Source organism: Lepidochelys kempii, chromosome 1, assembly GCF_965140285.1.
Source record: "Lepidochelys kempii isolate rLepKem1 chromosome 1, rLepKem1.hap1, whole genome shotgun sequence".
Classification (NCBI taxonomy): domain Eukaryota; kingdom Metazoa; phylum Chordata; order Testudines; family Cheloniidae; genus Lepidochelys; species Lepidochelys kempii.
In genome coordinates, this window is record NC_136380.1 from 118,570,472 (window position 1) to 118,591,764 (window position 21,293).

Sequence of the window (21,293 nt, forward strand, 5' to 3'; positions counted from 1 at the left end):
AGAATATCCCCCCCCAATAATTAATAGGGGGCCCCTGAGTTTCTCAGGCCCCGCAACAATTGCTTAGTCTGCTCATGCCTAGTGCGGCTCTGCGGGGAGGAGGGCTGAGGGGGAATCAGTGCCTCTCAGGACAGCGGTGGGGAGGCGCTGCCCCTTCCCGGCGGGGTCTTTCTCCTCCCCGCAAGGGGGTGTCCGGGCTTTCCTCTCTCCCAGCCCGGCACGGAGAGCCTGAAATGCGGAGTCCCGGGTGGGGGAGGCGCTGCGGGGCCGGGCTAGGCGGGGAAGCGAGGGGGAGTCTCCCGGCGCCGCAGCGCGAATCCCGGCCGCGGTGTCCCCGGGGAGGGAGCGGCGGCGGCGGCGGCGGCTCCGCGTCCAGGCTCCTCCCCCGCGGCCGGGCCGCTAGGCGAGCGGGCAGGCAGGCAGGCAGGCGGGCCGGAGGGAGGCGGCGGCGGCACGATGTGGCTGCGTCCCGAGGAGGTGCTGCTGAAGAACGCGCTCAAGCTCTGGGTCACCCAGAAGAGCAGCGGCTACTTCGTCCTGCAGCGGCGGCGCGGACACGGGGACGGCGGGGGCCGCTTCACCGGTACCGCCCGGCCGGGGCTGGGCTGGGGTGGGAGCCGCCCAGGTGGGGCCCGCCGGGCCATTGCCCCCCGGAGCCGCTTGCCCCGCGGGCCCCGCCGGGCTGGGAGGGGAAGCGAAGCGGGAGCACCCCCCACTTCTTCTCCCCGTGCCTGGCACTGCGGCGGGCGGCGGCCCCGGGCTCAGGAATCAGCTGGTTCCGGTCGGGGCCGCAGGGACCTGCCCGCCAGGGGGGCAGCGGAGCGGCAGCTGCTGCCCGGGGGAGTCCGGAGCAGGCTCTTTGTTCCGTGCCCCGGCGGGCTCTGAGGGAGGCTGGTGCTGGGTTTAGCGCGGAGACAGGGCCGCCCCCTCTAGCCGGCCGGGGGGTGCCTGTGGCTGCGGAGCGGGGCACTGCCGGGGGGTCCAGCTGCGGCGGGTTCTAGTCGCCGGGGGCCCCGGGGCCTGCCTGCAGCCACGGGGGTGGCCCCTCCCAGAGTCACTGGTGCTGGGGTGGTTTGTTCTGACAGCTGGATAAGTTACTTGGCAAGATGCTCCTTCCGGGCTCCTGGAAAATCCTTCCCTTTAAGGTGAGAAAAAGATGTTGAGGTTTGTTTTGGGCAAGGCACTGAAAAACCGCGGGCTGTTTGTTCAGCTGCAGTCGGAAGGCAAACAGAATCCTATTGTCCCCCTGCTTCAGTACAAAACAAAAGCGTGTCCCGCTTCATAAAGTACTTGTTAAACTCCCTAAGAAATAATGCGTGCAGTTCTGGGCACCCTGCTGTAAGAATTTGAGTTATTGCCTTGTAGGGAGTGTTGCCTTTGTCTCCCATGAATGTTGGCAATTTAAATAATCCAGATGAGAAGGAGAGGGAAAGGAATTGGTCTTTGACTCTTTCTCAGTGATCTTCTGAAAGGTAACCAAAAATACTAAGTTAGTGCATAGACTCCATCCTAATGGACAGTGCAGAAAAACAGAAGTTTTCAGAATAGGTGGATTAACCTGGAATGAAAGGAGAGAGATACTAGTGAGAAGAGTGAGCCAAAAAAAAAAAAGTTCCGTACTGTTCTTATACAAGTGTTGAGTGAAAAACACACACAATTTATAGTGGTTTAAATTTCCTTTGTGCATGTGTTGCAATATATTAAGTGCCGATTATCCATATTTCCTTTTTTTAAATAAAGGATTGATTCTTCAGAGTTCTTTGACTCTGACCAACTCTCTTGAAACTTGATAAGTTCAACATCAACTGTACTAGTGTAACTACCCCGGTTAGGATTGAAACAAAAGGGGTATATTAGCATTTGTCTTAAAATTTCACTTCTTTGAGCTAGCACAAATGCAGCTTTAGTACACACTGCCTGCAAGCATTTTAGTGACTATGTTGTCCAATTCTGCTTTAAGCAGGTCTAGCCTTTATGGTGGTTAATGTGCTGGTGGCCTATCTGCTGCTTCATATACACACGAAAAGCAGCAGTGATAATACAGATGGCTGCAGAAGAGCAATTGCCCAGAGCTGTCCTTTGGGATTTCTAAAAATGAAAGGGGCAGAGCCGCTCAAGACTGATTCTAGCTTCTTTGCACAAAGAAATCACCAAAAACCTTGCAGTCAGTAATATCAAAGATAGATCTGAGGAAAATCACCATGAGTGATCTCTTTCTACATCTGTGGCTAGGACATGATTAACTAATGAAACAAGTGGAGCATCACATATTCAGGACTAAAATTGATTGAGTAGGGCCAAGAAAATGATTTGGTGGCAGTTATCTGCATATACTTTCTTAGTGTTCATAGGATTTCTGTCATCCTATCAAATATACATGGTGAAAAATTAGATTTAGTAGTGCATTTGCAACTTCATATTTCCATTAAATAGCTTCCAACCTACATTTGCATTTTTACTTCATTTAACTGTACAAAATGTTTATTTTTAGCTCCTTAGTTGTGCATGGTACTTTTAGAAGAAAATATGAAGACAATGGATCATATTCTGCCCTAAGTTACAACTGTGTAAATCTGGAGTAAATTCACTGGGATCAATGAGTTATACCAGGTTAACTGTAGAGTAACTGAACAGAATTTGGTCCAAAGTCCTTGCTCTGAGACGTTTACAATCCAGATTGGACCAAAACATAAAGAATATGATGATACATCATGTCGGGGATGGAGAAAGACAGCAGCAAGCAAAAAGATGAAGGAATGCTGCTCTTCAATGAGTCTGACTTCTGCAGAGAGAAGATTGTATTCTATATCTTATTTTTTTTTAATTCAAATTTCTTATGATGGATTGTAATTTAAAAAAAGTTGAGCTCTTTACATCTCACAATCTTTTTTTGGTCCATAATAGACACTTTTAAAGGCTACTATGTTTATTTGATATACCAAAGGTAGAATTGTTCTATGATTCTTGTCAGTATGTGGCATTGTCTTCTATCATCTCCATTTTATTTGGAGTCGGTGTCTGTCCTGGCTGTGTAGGCATTCACTGTTTGTCACCACGAATGCTTAATTCTGATTCAGTAGACCAAGATGTCATGTTACAATTGTGTACCTTTCATGAAACCCTGGCCCAGCTGAAGTCAAGGGGATGGGATCAAGATTTAACCCCTAGGGTTTATATTATTATTTCCCCTTCCTCTTTGTGTGGAACACATAGCCCACTCTTCATTCCTTGATTGCTGGGATGAGAGAGATTAATTTCTAGATCTAAAAATAGCTTCTTCAGCTGTTAGTTTTAGGTCCAGGTGGATCATGTGGCTGAAATCACAAATGTGAAGTCTCTACTCCTGAGCTTTCCATGGCAGACATCTGCAAGTTTAAAATAAAAAATTGATGTTTGTTGTCTAGCTAAGTTCCTGGTGCATCCTGTTGACTGAATGCAGAAGCTAAATCTGCAGTGCATACAGTCTTTTTATGTAAGGTTAGCATAAATCTGTTTTGGCTGATTAACTGAAAACACGCTTTCTCTTTCTATCCTCTTAATTTCCCCCATCTTAAGAAAATTAGACACATTTCTTTAATCGGCTTTTGTTTGTATTGTAGAAGAGCCTAGAGCAGGGGTGGCCAACCTGTGGCTTCGGAGCCACATGCGGCTCTTCAGAAGTTAATATGCGGGTCCTTGTATAGGCACCGACTCCAGGGCTGGAGCTACAGGCGCCAACTTTCCAATGTGCCCGGGGGTTGCTCACTGCTCAACCCCTGGCTCTGCCACAGGCCCTGCCCCCGCCCCACCCCTCCCCTGAGCCTGCCGTGCCCTCACTCCTCCCCCTCCCCGCTGGAGCCTCCTGCATGCCAGGAAACAGCTGATCGGGAGGTGCCGGGAGGGAGCGGGAGGCGCTGATTGGCAGGGCTGCCGGTGGGTGGGAGGTGCTGGGAGCGGGGTGGGGGAGCTGATGCGGGGGGGTTGCTGACTTATTACTGTGGCTCTTTGGCAATGTACATTGGTAAATTCTGGCTCCTTCTCAGGCTCAGGTTGGCCACCCTGGCCTAGAGGTTAGGTGCATCTTACAAATGGAAAACAATTAATAGAAAAAAATTAAGTGCACTTTATGTTGAACATAAATGAAATGTTACAATTCTCTTTTACTTGGAACAGTCAAAAATGAGAACGATGGTGGGAAACAAAGTGAAACAAAATAGTTAAAACTAGTGTGAAACTTTCAGTGTAAATATTTAAAACAAGTTAGTTCAGTGATGGGAGAAATGGCTTGAAATTTCTAGGACTTTTAAATAGACTCTAAAAATAGATTAAAGAAATGTCACCCACATGGGACGAGATTATACTACTTATTTTTTAGAGCAGATGTCTCTGAGTCAGGAGTTCTGGGTTTTGTTTCTGGCTCCATCAATAACTTAGTGAAAAATGAGTGTTTACCTCGCAAGGCTCTATAGGCAGTATGCATTTTTATTCAATCTTTCATCTGGAAGCAAAGTACTATTATTAGCAGAGCCATCTTTGACTTTAAAATTATACAGCAGTTCACAGCCCTAACTTTGATAAATCATGGAGGTTGTTTTTCTTTTTCTTTTGGTTTGTTTTTTAAAGGCGGCATCAGATGTCGCTTAATACATTTTAGTGTGCACAAAGGCATGTAAGCCACCATGATAGTATATGGTGTTTTCACTGCTCCTGTGTGTGAACAACTGTTTTGGGGTCCATTCTTTATTTACTCTTCTTTCCAAACCATTTCTCTCTTCTTTCCAGGTTAATCTATCCAGAAAGTACAAATAAACCTAACACAGACAGCACAGCAGAAGAAAATATTTTGTTTAGATATATTCTTATTTCATTCCCAAATAATTGAACTATAGGGTAGTCATATGAAAGTACTAGTCTTTAATGTCTGTTTCTGTCATCAGGGTAGTGTATTTGCATTGAACTTTGAACAGGTGTGTACATATGAGATACATATAACCTGTACAGTCACTTAATCTGCATACTAGCAAAGTTCACTGATACAAGTTGGGTTTGCAGATGATGTGGAAAACTGGCCCACTTTCATACAAGAGAAGGTGAGGGGAGATCTCTTAATCTGTTGATCACCCACTTTGTGTAGACTCGCAAGGGACCTGACACAGCAAAGCGCTTAACCAAATGCTTAACCCTGAACATGTGAGTAGTTCCCTTGACTTCATTGGGACTACTCACATGCTTAAGTGCTTTGCTGGATCAGGGACATAGGCAGGAAATCTGAAATGTGTTTTAGAAAGCATGTCTTTCAGGATGAAATTATCCACAAATTAACTTTTATCAAGATGTAATTCAGTAGCACTGGCTGATTCTGGGGTTCTATATACGTATAACTGAAGAAATCCTTTTGTAGTAGATCACTTACATTGTTGCTCTGGAAAAGGTGGGAGCTGGTTGAACTTGAACTTAATAACTAAGATATGTGTGGTATCTTTCTGTAGTCTCTGTAAAGAATCTATGGTCTCCTTAGGTCAGGGGTAGGCAAACTATGGCCTGGGGGTCGCATTGGGCCTGTGAGACCTTTTACTCCGGCCCTGGAGCTGCTGCCAGAGAGTGGGACTGGGGGCTTGCCCCACTCCGCACATGCCGTGGCTCCCGGAAGCAGCAGCGTGTCCCTCCTCTGGCTCCTATGCATAGGGGCAGCCAGGGGTCTCCACACGCTGCCCCCGCCCCAAGTGCCACTCTCTTACCACTTCAAAAGTTATTTCTCCTCCCTTGGTATCCTGCTGTTAATTGATTTATCTCTTTAGACTGACCTAACACTTGGTAAAGCAACCCACATCCTTTCATGTTTTATACCTGTTCCTGTATCTTTTACTTCAGGCATCCGATGAAGTGGGTTCTAGTCCATGAAATCTTATGCCCAAATAAATTTGTTAGTCTCTAAGGTGTCACAAGGACTCCTCATTTTTTTCAGCTAGGAGAGAAGCTCATAGAGAGTTGCATCCCAGTGTAGGAGGAAGCAGACTATACACTGATGAAATTTTTCAGTTATAAATGGTTTTACTGGGTAAAAAATCATGGAGGATTGTGCGAAGCTGCAAAAGAATGGAAATGCATTAGGGAATTTGGCAGTATCATTGACAGTGACATTTAATTCTAAGTGTGATGCAACACTGGTAAAAATAATCAGTATTTCTTATATACTGATAGTCTCTGAATCTGTATGTTCCTTTAGGAAAGTAAACTTAGGGCAGGTCTACACTTAAAACCCTGCATCAGCGCGGCACAGCTGCGCTGCTGTAGCACTTAAGTGAGGATGCTCCTATGCTGATGGGGAAGTTTCTCCTGTCACCTAGTTAATTCACCTTCCTGAGAGGCAGTAGCTATGTCAACGGGAAAAGCTCTCCTGTTGATGAAGTGCTGTCTACAACAGGGGTCTCAAACTCAATTTACCTTAGGGCCAGTGCCAGTCCTCAAATTCTCCCAGCGGGCCAATAATGTCACTGAAGAGGGTGTTCAGAAAAGAAAATGTTTATATTTTTTTATTTCGAATTTCTTAGAAATAATCAAACTGTCATACAACTTTATACAATTCTTTGCCTGCCAGAGAGTTTTTTGTGTTTGCCAGACACCTGGCAACGCTTCAGTTCTGTCAGTTTGTTGATATTTGGCCTCAGTGACTAAGCAGTTGAAAACTTCAGGATTGCAGCAAGGTGGGCATCAGATAGTTGTGTTCAGTATTTTGATTTATTTATATTCATTGTGGGGAAAAAGTGACGCTACCTCCATGGCTGATTCTGCCTGGGAACTAATGATGTTGCCTCCATGGCTGACTCGCCGTGTATCTCTGTCTCTCTCCCTCAGCCAGTGGGAGCTGCAGGGGGCGGTGCCTGCCACAGACATTGCCGGCAGCATGCTTGTATGCGCCTCTCCTCTGCGGGCAGCAGGGGGAGGTTCTCGGGCCGCATATGGCCTGCGGGCCGGGACTTTGAGACCTCTGGTCTACAAGGTGGGCTAGGTAAGTATAACTGTGTCGCTTAGGGTTGTGGATTTTTCACACCCTTGAGCAACGTAGTTACACCGATATAGGCCTGTAGTACAGACCTGGCCTCAGAAGCTGTAGAAAATAGGTTTTGATCAATTCATAGCATTTGTTAAAGTGAATAAGATATTACGGTGCATTTAAAAAAAATGCCATCCTGCAAAGCAGCTGTTCTCAAATTGTGACCCACAGAGCACCTGCTGGTATTGCAGAGAGAGCTGGCTGGTCACAGGGTGCTGCCTCCCTTCTTTATTTCCAGTTGCCAAATTATTTACTGCATTTTGATTTAAAATAAAAAAGTGTCCATGCTAGAGTCTAGATTCCTTTTCGAGAAACAAAAAATATAATATAAGCAAAACTAAAGCCAGCAGCTGCTGTGCATCTTCAAGCCAAAAATAATCAACTATGATAAAGTCCAGTCCAAACAGTATCCCCATCCCTCGCAAACATTGGCTCTTACCATGCCTGTTCCTCTCCCTGGGCAAATAATGAGGCGTTTAGCATACTCCAAAATTCAAGCTATTTCAGACCAAGGGAATGAGTAGGCCGCAAAGTTGAGGTCCCGTCCTGGAAAACATCATTCTGCTAACAGCTTCTTATGCTGAGGGACTCCACATTAAATGTCCCCATTGATAGCAGCTGTTGCAGTATGGCTCAGGGAGAGGTCTCAAGAAGGGAGGTTCTAAGTCCGTTAGGGCTTCACAGGTCACAACCAAAGTCTTGGACTCAAATTGGGAATCGATGTGTGGATGAGACTATAGTGTTAATAGGAGGGATTTAAGTTTATTAGGAACTGGGGAACCTATTGGGAAAGGAGAAGCTTCTACAGGAAGGATGGGCTCCACTTATACCAAAATAGAACCAGATTGCTGGTGTATTTAATTAAAAAAGTCATGGGGGAGTTTTTAAACTAAGGGCTGGGGGAAAGCTGACAGGTGCAGAAGAGCATGTGGTTCAGACGGACACATGCCTAATGGGAGGATCTATTAACAGGGATTCTGTATATCCTAGTAAAGAGGATAGAAGTTGATAAAGTACCAGTAGAAGAGCCGAAGAGAAACAGTCAAATGAAAGAGTCCCATTCAGTTACATCACATGAAGGCAGACAACTAAATAAAATTGACAAATTTTATAAGTGCTTGTACACAAATGCAAGATATCTAAATATAAGAAGAGTAAAATTTCGTGCCTGGTATTAGATGAAGATGATATTGATATAATAGGTATCTCAGAAACTTAGGACGATTGTTGTTCAACATAGTCAACAAGATCTGGAAAAAAGGGATAAACCGTGAGGTTGCAAAGTTTGCTGATGATACACAATTATTCAAAATAGTTAAAACCAAAATTTACTGCAAAAAGTTACAGAGGGATCTCTCAAAACTGGATGACTGGTCAAGAAAAAGACAGATGAAATTCAGTGTTGATAAATACAAGATAATGCACATTGGAAAACGCAATCCCAACTATACAGGCAAAATGTTTAAATTAGGTGTTACCACTCAAGAAAGTGATCTTGGAGTCATGCAAATTTATCTGAAAACATCTGCTCAATATGCAGCAGCACTCAAAAAGGCTACCAGAATGTTAGCAACCATTAGTAAAGGGATAGATAATAAAGACAGAAAATATCATAATGCTACTATAGAAATCCATGGTACGGCCACATCTTGAATACTGTGTGTAGTTCTAGTCTCCCCATCTCAAACAAGATATATTAGAAGTGGAAAAAGTACAAAGAAGGACCACAAAAATTATTAGGGGTATGGAATAGCTTCCATAGAACAGGTGTTACAGTTATCATCACTACTCCCCCTCATAGGAGAAAACGATTCTTTCTAACCAATAGGCTATTCAATAACTTAGGTCAAGTTTACCCTACAAACTTGCATCATATAACTACGTCGCTCAAGGGTGTGGATTTTTCACACCCCAGAGCGATGCAGTTACATCGACCTAACCCCTGATGTCGACTGAGCTGTGTCAATGGGAGGGCTTCTTCCATCGCCATAGCTACTGCCTCTCGTGGAGGTGGATTAACTCTGCCGCTGGGAGAAGCTCTCCTGTTGGCGTAGTAGCATCTTAACTGAAGTGCTACAGCAGTGCAGCTACAGTTCTTTAAGTGGAGACCTGCCTTTAGGCTTTAATCAAAAATGTTTTTGTAGCCTTGTCCACAGCTGGAAATCAGAGATCATATTTCTCTCCCTCCCTCTTATATTGTTCTTTAACTGTAACATCTTAAAAGGTCTCTCTTAAAAACATGTTTTTCTTAAATTTTCCCCGAAGAAGGTGACGTCTCCACAAGTGAATTTGGGCTGCAAATAACTTAAAGCATGGAATCACATGCATAAATAACTCTCAATCCTCAACAAAGGCTGTAATATGAAGGCCCAGTTTCTCAGCTGGGCCAAACCAACAAACATTTTGTATTTTTGATGTGTGCATATGGCATTATCTATGTGCTCTGCCTGCTCTAATCTTATGAGCTCGCAGGTTACAAAGCAAAATGGAACCAGCAAACAGAGTGGAGGAGCAGCACGTTATGCATACACACACATACTACAGTGATGTGTGTTTTTAAATGCCTTGAAAGCCATGAATGCACCTGCAAATCAAAACAGAAGTTTCAGGTCTAATATTTAGCCTACCAGCATGGATTGTATCTGTTTAAAGTGTGAACATCAGCCCCTTTAACATTGAAAAGCACTAACTAGCTAAAATGAGATTGGAATAAATATAGAGGGAATGTGTTTTTGTTTCTGTTGTGTCGTAGTGGACACACTCTGCAGAACAACAAGATGGGTAATTTCTAAAGGATTTTTTGTGGTTACTAGAATTATGTAGTACTAGAGTGCTCCTAATAACTTTGTGGGGGCATTATATGGCACCAACAAAATGTGTGAGAGATTCTTTTTTGACAGTATTCAACAGAATTTATATTGTGGTGATTTAGGGGACTATCAAAAGGCAGCATATATGTCCCACATATTTATTAGGTACATTAATTTTAGGCTGGAAACAGTTTTTCTAGACTTGTAGTGTGACAGAGCCTTTAGCTCTGTGGACTTTAGAACCAACATGGATGGCAACCTTATCTTAGTATATCTTAGGCTGCAGTCATGTTGACTCCTGTTAAATAAATGTGACAACCCTCTGCAAGAAATATGTGGATAAAAGCATACTTGGAAAAATAGCCTGAGGAGAAGAGGGGGTCATGATAAATGTTTGTTCTTTCATAACACATTAGGAGAAGTACATTGTGGGTTTTTAGGAAGTGGGGAAGCATGTGCATACTTCTGCTCTTTCCTCCTTCCCCTTCCTATATCACGTCTCTCTCACTCTCCTACAGCACTCCTATGACAGCAGACCCCATGATCGTATCTTGAATTTCCAAGGATATTAGCATATGAAACAAATGGGTAGCTAAATCTCAGAGTAATATAAACCCACAGAAAACGTTGAAGAAAACTTGTGAAATAATACCATTAAAAGTAAAAACTTCGCTGGCTGGGACATGATAACTTCCAACTTCACAAAGAACATGATGCTGGACACTCAGTTTAAGAAGTAACACAAACAATTGTAATTTCACTTTTACATGGTGAAAAAGAAATTTAAGGCACTGACTTGTTGCCTAGGTGTTGAAGGGCCTGATCCTGCAAACACACATGAAAGTAGTCCCACTGACTTCAGTGGGATTACTCTTGTGTAATGTATTACACGTGCATAAACGTTTGCCACATCAGGCCCTTAGTAATGAAATCTAGCTTTGTGAGCTTTTTTCAAATGTGGTAAAACCAGCATCGTCACCAAGGAATTTTTTGTTTTGTTTTTTGTTACAGCAGGGTTAGTGTACTATTAATTTATCTTTCCCCCCCCTTTAAATAGCTTTCCTTGCTATCGGTATAAATTCTGTTGAGTTGAATTGAGAAAGCTAGTAAGAAATACACCACTGTGTGTGTGTCCTGTTGGCTTGAAACCTGCCCTATCTGTACCCTGTGCAATCTCGGTGAAATCAACATATGTTTGTATGAGATGTAAACTAAGATAGAATTTATCTGCTAGTCCTTAGCTGTCTGTGTAACAAAAATTTTCTTGATATTACAGAGCTATAAAGCAGAAGTTCCTCAGTGAAATGTGAGTGAAAGCAGGAATCTGTTAAACATCACTGCTGCATGACTAAAACATTTAGAACTGCTGCAAGCAAAATCAGAGTGTCATGTTGTACTGGTTCTAGGAAGAACTTGATGCCAATTTTGGTGCTAAGTTTTCCTTGTTTTGATGTTCCCTAGCTTGCTATACCAAACACCTGTTCACCAGAACAGAGTTCTTTGCCTATATTTAACCCACAAGGATGAGGGCCAGATACTGAGCTACATCAGAAATTAGCTCAGTGCAGATCAGCAGTAGGGGGATGCAAAGGTGTTTTAAGTTGCCTTTATGCTGCTAACTGTCCTGGAGTTGGACCAGCCTTAGACAGCTCCAGTTAGTTATGTCCAACTCTCTGTGAGCCCAATGGAATGTTCTGATAGCTGGAACACAGCAGTTGAACTTGGCAGTTTCCATCCATGTGCCTCACTTGTGCTAAGAGGTTCAGAAGGGTGGTGTAGAGCTGGTAAGAAAATAAGAATGGCCATACTGGGTCAGACCAATGGTCCATCCGGCCCAGTATCCTGTCTTCTGACACTGGCCGGTACCAGATGCTTCAGAGGGAATCAACAGAACAGGGCAGTTGTTATAGCTCTACCCTATCCAGGGATTCCCCTTTTGCAGGTTGAATCCTCAGGGAGAGGCCACTTAAGCTACCTGTAAAACAGAGCATAAGGGAACAATTGGGGTCTCTGAGTTGGAAGGTTTGGGTTTTCTTCCTGGCTCTGCTGAGTTCTTCTGTGATAACAGGAAAGTTGCTTAACCACTTTGCCCATCTGTAGCATACAGGTAGCTGCCAGCCTCACAGGGTATTGTAACTTTCTAATTTGCTGTTTTGCAAAGTGCATTGAGCTGTTCAGATGTTACTTCGCAACAAAAATACTCAGATATATTGTTTGAGGGAACTAGGGGTGAATAATACTTAATTCCATTCAGAAGTTATTTCATTGTCCATTTTTGTTTCTAAAAGTTTTAGATAAGACATAACTTCTGTATTTTCTTGGTGTGACTTTTTTTTTTCCCCCCATGGTTTACTTCTTGCCCAAAGTCTCATATCTGTCGTCTGGGATGTAGAGCAGAAAGTGTTTCTCACAACCATTAGCTGTCATCCTGAATTGGAACCTCACTCCATGTTGCAACAGATGGAAGCATCCTGTTTTAATTCAGTGTATTTATTACTCTTTTGTGTAAAAGCATTTTGTTTTTACCTGACCACTCGTTTTGCTCCCATATTCCTGTTTTGATTATGTTTATAAGCTTCTGGATGAGAGAGGATATGAGAGGCAGGGATGGCACATGGCACTAAAATGCTTAATGAGCTACTGAATATTGATATATTGGGGCAAAGTAATGTGCCAGGAGAGCTAGAATTTTACAGCAAGCTTGGGCCTCTCTTCTTGTAAACCCTTGAATCTAGAATCTGCTGCTAGACTAGTTAAAATGTTCAAAAGCGCCCGAGGGGTATGACGACACAGCAATCAGGAGGAGTAATTACAGCATGTGTAGGCATACCTGAGCTAACTGTAATCGAGCTAGCTGGATAGAAAGAGCAGTGTAGCTACAGCAGCCTGAGTTAGCTGCCCAGGTGTATATCCAGTGTCCTAGAGAGGATTGTACTGAGTGGCTAGTCAAGGGGCGCTGGAACAATGTGTATAGTGGGGGTGCTGACAGCCATTAAACCAAACTGTAAACCCTGTATATGATGGAAACTTTAAGCCAGGGGGTGCAGGAGCACCCCTAGATCCAGCACCTATGGGCTAGTCCATGCTGATGTGGTTACACTGCTATTTTTTAGGCCATGTCTACGCTTACCAGGATCAACGCTGCGGTGATCAATGCAGCAGGGGTCGATTTAGCAGGTCTAGTGAAGACTTGCTAAATCAACTGCAGAACGCTCTCCAGTACTCTGGTAAGGTAAGTTGACGGGAGAGCATCTCCCATTGACGCAGAGCGGTGTAGACACTGCAGTAAGTCGACCTGGGCTACGTCGACTCCAGTTACGTTATTCACATAGCTGGAGAAGTGTAACTTAGGTCAATTTACCGCGGTACTGCAGACAAGGCCTTAGTGAGCTAACTCAATCAAAACTAGCTTGGGTATGCCTACACTTGCTGCAATCCCACCTTCTAGTCGTAGTGTAGAAACACCCTAAGTGACTTTTTCAAAAGTGGCTTGAGCTTTTAGGCTCCTAGTCCTGTTGACTTTCAAAAAACTTTTAGGATCCTAACTGCCCAGGCCACTTTTGTAAATGGGGACATAAGCACTTTTGAAAACTTTACCTTAGTTTTACCTAAAGACTTGTTAGGTGCAGTGCCGATGGGCAGAGAGAGCCTTTTGTTCTGTAAAGGGGGATCTTTGGATCAGGTGCTACCTGACCTGTCTTAATTAATTACATCTTAGGCTACTTCCCCAAAATCTTGAATTGACAGATGGAAAGAATCAATATTTTTCACAAACCCAGATTTCAAAGTGTCTAACTTTGAGTCCAGCTTTAATTTTCTAACATCCAGTCTCTCAAAGTTTAGTGGAATTCTTCAAATATCATATGGATAATTCACACCAATTTAGAGAAATCTGCATTCCTGAGAGTTTGAATAAATACGTTTTAAATAGAAATCAGTGTTTTGCAGGTGGCTTTACTGTAATTGGTCCTTTTCTAGACTGTAGCTGTGAGTTGTGGTACTCAAAGTACAGGGTCATACATTGCAATTTGTGATATCATCTTCTCTTTGAGGTTTCAGGTAAATACAGATTAAGCTCAGATGGTGGATCATACTTCTGCAAGTTTATTTGATAACCAGAAAGGTATCACTTTAATTTTCTCCCCAGACAAAACAAAACAAACGGGTGCACAGCTGTGTTACACACACAGTTGGAATTAGCGTGAATAAGGAGGCCTAATCATACAGCTGTGTAGTGTGCTGCTTCCAGGCTGATTAGATTACACTATGATCTTGGTAAAGCAAAGACCCTGCCTGTCTGTCACAGGATCTGAAAATAGTGCTTCAGTCTCCTGCTAGCTTGTCCTTGGATTCATTTATTGATTGAACTGGTATGCATAAAATAATGTGAACTCTCTAAAATGGATTTCAGGGTAGAAACTTTTATTGTAATTCTGATTTAGTTGTACGTTCCATATAAGGTGTAACTTTACAGTGTTTGATTTGCACTATTTAGGTTGTGTTAAATGTGCATAAAGATAGACCTCTGAAATGTAACTAAACAAAAATTGTAGTTAAGATCCATGATCCACAGTAAGAGTGCAAATTTTGTTTTAGAGAGCTGTTTGTTTCCATAAGAATACAAGTTAAACACTTGCTTTGAAATCCCATGTCCAGGGAAAGTGTTTGTTATTGAGCACAAACTGATTTTAGAGCAGAAAAGCAATTTTCTTCCCTCTTCTTCCCCCAGCCTTGTCTGATGTCCACATTGGACTCGGAGCTTCCCCTTGCATTTCAACATTCTTTGTAATCGTGATAAAATCATGAAAAGACTTGTGATGTTCATGAGATGATCTGTTTCTGGACTCTGAAGTCTTACTAGAAAACCTGTGGCTGCAGCTTTCTGTAGTGCAGTAAAAAATCAAATGCATTTTATTCTCGGTGGCTTTATTTTTCCCTCCTGAAATGGTTTTGCATTGTTTGAAGCTGAAAAATTGAAATAGAGAGCTTGGTAGTACTATTGTTTAAAAGAATGCAATGAACTTGAAAATCATATTTACTTCTGAAATTTTTGTTCCATACATGGTATCAAGAAAGACCTATGATTACTAGAATAAAGTTAGTAAAACATGTTTTTCTTTTTTTTTTCTAGTTTGTTTTATTTGATAGGCTTGTATGGACAGTAAGATTTGCTTTTCCCTGTAAAAGTCAATCCGCTTCTTCATGGTTAAGAAGACCCTTAAACATCAACGGGGAGTGGTGTGTGTGTGTGTATCTGTATAATATGTAGGAAAAATAATTTAAAAAAATATAAGGACTGTTTTAAATGGTGCTCTATCAGAAACATAAAAAAAAAATCTAAAGAAAAAGTTGATTTTAAAATTCAAATTGTGTTCCTTTAGAAAGTTCTTTTGTTTGCATGCTTTTATTGGTTCATTCAGCAGGAAGCACTGTGCAGTTGTTGTATGTTACAAGTATTAAGCGGAGTTCAGAGTTTATATGATAGGAAAAAACACTTGGAAAGCAGCACCATTTGAATAATTTAAGTAGCTTTCGTCCCTTCTTTAATATTAAACTTTGTACTCAATCTTCACCAGGTTCGTGTACAAGTTTTGGCTAACTTGCATAGTTTTTGTAGCACTCACTGATTTAATTATTGAAAGATCTATTTTTGGAGCTTGTTCAGTTAAATTTCAACCTATGCCATTGCAGTAGCACCTCAAAAATAGACGTGCTAAAGTATAGTAATGAGGCTACCTCAGAAAGATTATTGTTATGCTTTTATGTCAAACGAGGAAATTGTTTTAGCCTGCACTAAATACTTAATATTTTTCTCTCTTGAAGAAAATAATCAAAATACAGGTGTGAAACGTGCATAAATTGCTTATTCTGCATCACTGGTGCACCTTTGTTTTACTGCCCTGGAATCAGCAGCAGATATGTGAGATCAGAAATCTAGACAACATTCTTACTTGTAAAACTAGAAAGCACCTTCCATCTTACCCAAATTGAAAATAGATTGGGGCCTAATCTAAATCCCACATAAGTGTATGAGAGTCTTTCCATAGACACAAATAGAAGTTCAGTCAGGCTCCTAATGTATGATATTAATTATGAAAATACAAAACTAACTGAAGAGGGAGACTTCAGATATATATTCCAGTGACTCATCATTGGAGTTTGTGAATGAACCTGGCTAAGATCTTTTTTTAAAATATAATATATTAAAAGGATTCATCTTAGTTTTGGCTTCTTAGTATTTTGTTTTTATAATATTTAAACTGTGGCTAACCTAGCCAATCTGGGGAGTGAGTGATATTTACTATTTTCCTTTATTGGAAACGTAGTGAACATTATGGAACTGGTAAGCAGAAGTACAGAGTGAAAAGAGGAATTGGCTGCTGTGATCAGTCATTCAGGGACAGAAAAGGGAATTTAATTTGCACAAACTGAGAAACAAGATAAATGCCCGTCATTTTTCATGTACTTACATGGCTTCATTATATGGGTGCATTTCTTGTATTCTCTAAAAATAACCATATTTTACAAGTCTGACCTTTTATCAGGATTTTCAGAAGTGCTTGGTCTAACTTTTGCCAGTGACTTAAATGGGGCCAAGGTGAGACCTAAACTAAACGCTTTTAAAAATTCCAACTCATAGGTTTATTATCAGGATGAAAAAATTAGTCTGGGCTGTTTCTTCCTTTGTTAATCACCTGGTCTTCAATATTTTGAAACTTGCAGGCTAGACTGTGCTATGCCATTGCCCTCTGATGACTGGATGCGGACTCATAGGGTGCTCCTAATTGTATTATTGTTATTGGCAAAATACAGAATTTTAAGACCATCTTATAGAATTAGAACTTTTTATGAGGCAAAAGGGAATGCACATTTTAAGTGTTTGTAGTTGGAGGAATTCTGATTTTTTTTTTCTGATTGTTTTTCCTGTCATAGTTGGAGATGGTTTGGTACTTTCTTTGTGTTATATTTTCACCTGCCAATTCATGACTCCAGTTCAAACAGCTGGCAATAATATGCTAAGACTTGTTTTACTCAGGAGCCAATTATTATGGAATAGACTCTGAGACACAATGCATTTGAGACTGTTCTAAATAATACATGTTTATGTATTCTAACCATAGCTTAATGACAGGTTTCAGAGTAACAGCCGTGTTAGTCTGTATTCGCAAAAAGAAAAGGAGTACTTGTGGCACCTTAGAGACTAACCAATTTATTTGAGCATAAGCTTTCGTGAGCTACAGCTCACTTCATCGGATGCATACTGTGGAAAGTGTAGAAGATCTTTTTATATACACACAAAGCATGAAAAAATACCTCTTCCCACCCCATTCTCCTGCTGGTAATAGCTTATCTAAAGTGACCACTCTCCTTACAATGTGTATGATAATCAAGGTGGGCATTTCCAGCACAAATCCAGGGTTTAACAAGAACGTCTGAGGGGGGGGGGGAGGAAAAAACAAGGGAAAATAGGTTACCTTGCATAATGACTTAGCCACTCCCAGTCTCTATTCAAGCCTAAGTTAATTGTATCCAATTTCCAAATGAATTCCAATTCAACAGTTTCTCGCTGGAGTCTGGATTTGAAGTTTTTTTGTTGTAATATAGCAACTTTCATATCCAGACTCCAGCGAGAAACTGTTGAATTGGAATTCATTTGGAAATTGGATACAATTAACTTAGGCTTGAATAGAGACTGGGAGTGGCTAAGTCATTATGCAAGGTAACCTATTTTCCCTTGTTTTTTCCTCCCCCCCTCCCCCAACGTTCTTGTTAAACCCCTGGATTTGTGCTGGAAATGGCCCACCTTGATTATCATACACATTGTAAGGACAGTAGTCACTTTAGATAAGCTATTACCAGCAGGAGAATGAGATGGGAGGAGGTATTTTTTCACGCTTTGTGTGTATATAAAAAGATCTTCTACAGTATGCATCCGATGAAGTGAGCTGTAGCTCACGAAAGCTTATGCTCAAATAAATTGGTTAGTCTCTAAGGTGCCATAAGTACTCCTTTTCTTAACCAAGTTTCAAAGCTTCTGTTAGTCTTATGTATATATGGCATAACAAACCAACTAGAAGCATAAAAACTTGGTCTTCCTGGTCCTCTAGTCCCTGGTGCATTTGAACACTTCTCCATTTTACAAGCCAATATTGGAGAGCTTTGTTATAATTTTGTTCTGTGCTTAATCTGAGGGTCTTAAACATGAATAGGTCTAGTAGTGATAAACTAGTCTCAGTGAGAGTTGGTGCTGCTGTTGTTAAAACACGTCATTCTCCTTTTCTGTGTGTGTTCAGGTCGTTTGGTGGGTGCCCTGGATGCAGTGCTAGATTCTAATGCACGTGTTGCTCCATTTCGAATTTTACTTCAAGTTCCGGGATCACCAGTTTACTCTGCCATAGCATGTGGTGAGTTATTGAATGGATCAGAAGTTTACTGGGCCATAGCCACTGGTGAGTTACATACCAATTAAAAAAAATCCCCAAAGCTAAATTCTGAGCATGCTCAGTATCTGCATGTCCAAGAAGCTGAAGGTAACCAAAATTAGTAACCTCGTGTGTGTGTAAAGGCTACTGGCTGTGACTTGTTTAACAACTAAAATACTTATTGGTTATATTTCAAGGTATTAATAACATAAGGGAATGTTTTCTTCTGTTAAGCAAGAACAAAAAATCTGGCTGTTGCTGCCTTCCAATTTTTCTGTCTGTTACAAAATGTCGTCATTCCATTCACATATTTATCATTTCAGATAGTAGCCTGTGCAGGACACTTGCAGCAGGAGGCTTTTTGGTCTGGTCTGTCTTCAACACGTGTATCAGTAGTTAATTTTTACCTGCAGTTTATTTTAAAAAAAAAAAAGTCTCCCAGCTCCTCTGATCACAATAAAATCTCATGAAATAAATGATTTTAAAAAATGTGAAATGTTTTTAAATAATAAATGTTTTAAAGTATCATAGTGCTAGGTGACCCATAAGAATAGTGCACTCTGAAGACTTGAATTTGCTAGTCTTTGAACTAATTCTTAATGCAATGTTTCCCATGCTTTTCAAAGCTGAACACCCTTTTAGAAAAATAAACCAGTTGTAAATCATAGCAACCCTGCTATGTGGTGTTTAAAGCCTACCAATTTTAATGTAGGCATTTTTATATACTTTCTGTGCTCTCCTGGCTAGTCCTTCATTCTTCCTCCTGTTTTGAAAAATGCTGGTGTAGATCTTCATAATATATTTCCTCTCCTTTTTTTCATGGATTGAGCAGTGAAATAGTTAACAATGTTGACATTTAAAATATCACTAACGGTGTTAGATTTAGTATTAATTGAAATTAGTGAGGCAGTTCACACATTAGACTTGTTGTTTATGGCTTACTGAGAACTCTGGTAGATGTCGCTTCATCAGCTGCACACACTTCACGTTTTGAAGGTGCATGCGTGTGTGCTCTCCCTTGTATCCCCTTGAGGAGGTGCTCCATGCACTGGAGAACGCTACCCTATGGATGCCTGTCTGTACCTCAAAACCACTGTATGATTTTTAGTGTATTTTGAAGATACGAAATTGGAGCGAAGGGTAGTAGGTCAGGATTGATGTGCATTGTTACATTTGTTTGGGGAAGCTTGCAGAGAGTCTGTTCTCCATGTTATTTTTGGCTATGGTTAGGTGCTACTGTTTCCTCATTTTCATAATTGCTGTTGATTTGGTACTCTTTTTTTTGTTTATTTGAAAGGTAAGAACACACCACTAAAGAGAGAATGTTTTGTGAAGAGAATACTTCATGCTCTTAAATATTGCTCTTGTAATGAAGAAAATGAGTTTTGCATTTTAAAATGCAAATCAATGTTCATCTCAAAGAATGCTTAGGTCCCTTTCTCAGTAAGATATAGGTAATACCTCTCTCTCGGGTTGATCATTACTCTACTCGTTGCAGATTTCTTCAGCCTGCTAGGGCAGCTGTTTTTTTTTTTTTTTCCCCCCCACTTCACTTGTTTGACTAGAATGGTTAAGATTTTTTGTATAGGTTATAGAAGTTTTAGAAAGCCTTTAACAAATAACTCTTTAAGATCTTGAATTGCCACCCTTCACCAAATGGATTTACAAGATGTATTGTTGTAAGTAACAGTTAATTTTTTCAAGACAGTAGAAGATAATTCTGGTTGAATAGATCAATATTGCATTAATCTATACTATGGATTCAGCAGCAGAGGGGGAGCTAACCAGTTTATTGCACTGAATGCAGCATAAATGATTGCCTGCCTTGCGTGCATTCAGTGCAAGCAGCCCATGGCTATCAGAGACCAAGTACAATCTCTTGACACCAGAGTTGCTGAGCTGGAGGAGCTAAGGGAGACAGAGATGTACATAGACAAGACTTTCCGGGACACAGTAGAGCGGTCCCACTCCCAGTCTGACAGCCTCTATGGTGTTGAGGAAGATGAAAGTCTCCGGAAAGGAAAACATCAAGCTGGAGTGGAGAGAAACAGTCACATAGTTGGGACATCCTCGCAGATGATGCCATGGTATCCTCTTGCACTGAGGATCCCCCTCTGAGGGAGGTGACTTTTTAGGAACAGACAGATAATAGTAATGGGGGATTTGATTATTAGAAAGATAGGTAGTTGGGTTTGTGATGCTTGGGAGAATCCAAGGTGAATTGCCTGCTGGGTGCGAAGGTTGTGGATCTCTCAAGACATCTAGATAGACTTATGCGTAGTGCCGGGGAGGAGCCGGTGGTCATGGTACATGTAGGTACCAGTGACATAGGGAGGGATAGGAGAGAGGTCCTGGAGGCCAAATTTAGGCTGTTACTTAAAAGATTTAAGTCCAGAACCTCCATGGTAGCATTCTTTGAAATGCTTCCAGTTCCATGTTCAGGACAATTAGACAAGCAGAACTGCAGGGTCCCAATGCATGGATGAGACGATGGTATTAGGGAGGAGGTTTTAGGTTTATTGGGAACTGGAGATCCTTTTGGAAGGGGAGAAGCCTATACAGAAAGGATGGGGTCCATCTGAACTAAAACAGAACAGGATTGCTGGCATGAAAACGAAAAAAAGTTGTAGAGGAGTTTTTAAACTAAGAGCAGGTGAAACTGTCAGCAGGTGGAGAGGAGCACAGTTCAGAGAAATACATCCCTTAGGGGAGGATCTATTAACATGGATTCTCTCTGTCCTAGTAAAGAGGAGTGGATAGAAGTTGATAAAGTACAAGCAGGAGCTGAAGAAAAACAATCAAATGAAAAAGAGTCCCATTCAATTACATCGCACAAAGGCAGACAGCTAAATATTGACAAATTTTATAAGTACTTATATACAAGTGATAGAAGTCTAAATACTAAGATGGGTGAACTTGAGTGCCTGATATTAAATGAGGGTAATGGTATAACAGGCATCACAGAAACTTGGTGGAATGATGACAATCAATGGGACACAGTAGTACAAGGAAACAAAATACATAGGA

At 41.5% G+C, this 21,293-nt stretch overlaps 1 protein-coding gene across 7 annotated transcripts in view; it reads left to right on the top strand.

The window, feature by feature from the left end:
• Nucleotides 1-308: 308 nt before the first annotated feature.
• The window catches only part of TBC1D8 (TBC1 domain family member 8), a 73,984-nt gene continuing 52,999 nt past the window's right edge, over nt 309-21,293 (top strand). For 2 of the 7 annotated variants that reach the window (XR_012159834.2, XM_073351976.2), the window contains exons 1-2: nt 309-583; nt 18,138-18,293. Coding sequence is in view for 5 of the 7 variants with exons in the window: in XM_073351976.2 (XP_073208077.1) it covers nt 457-583; nt 18,138-18,293 (283 nt within the window). In the remaining 2 variants the exon portion in view is untranslated. The remainder of the gene's footprint in view (nt 584-18,137; nt 18,294-21,293) is intronic. The other 5 variants (XM_073351924.2, XM_073351950.2, XR_012159833.2 and 2 more) reach the window with 4 other exon arrangements.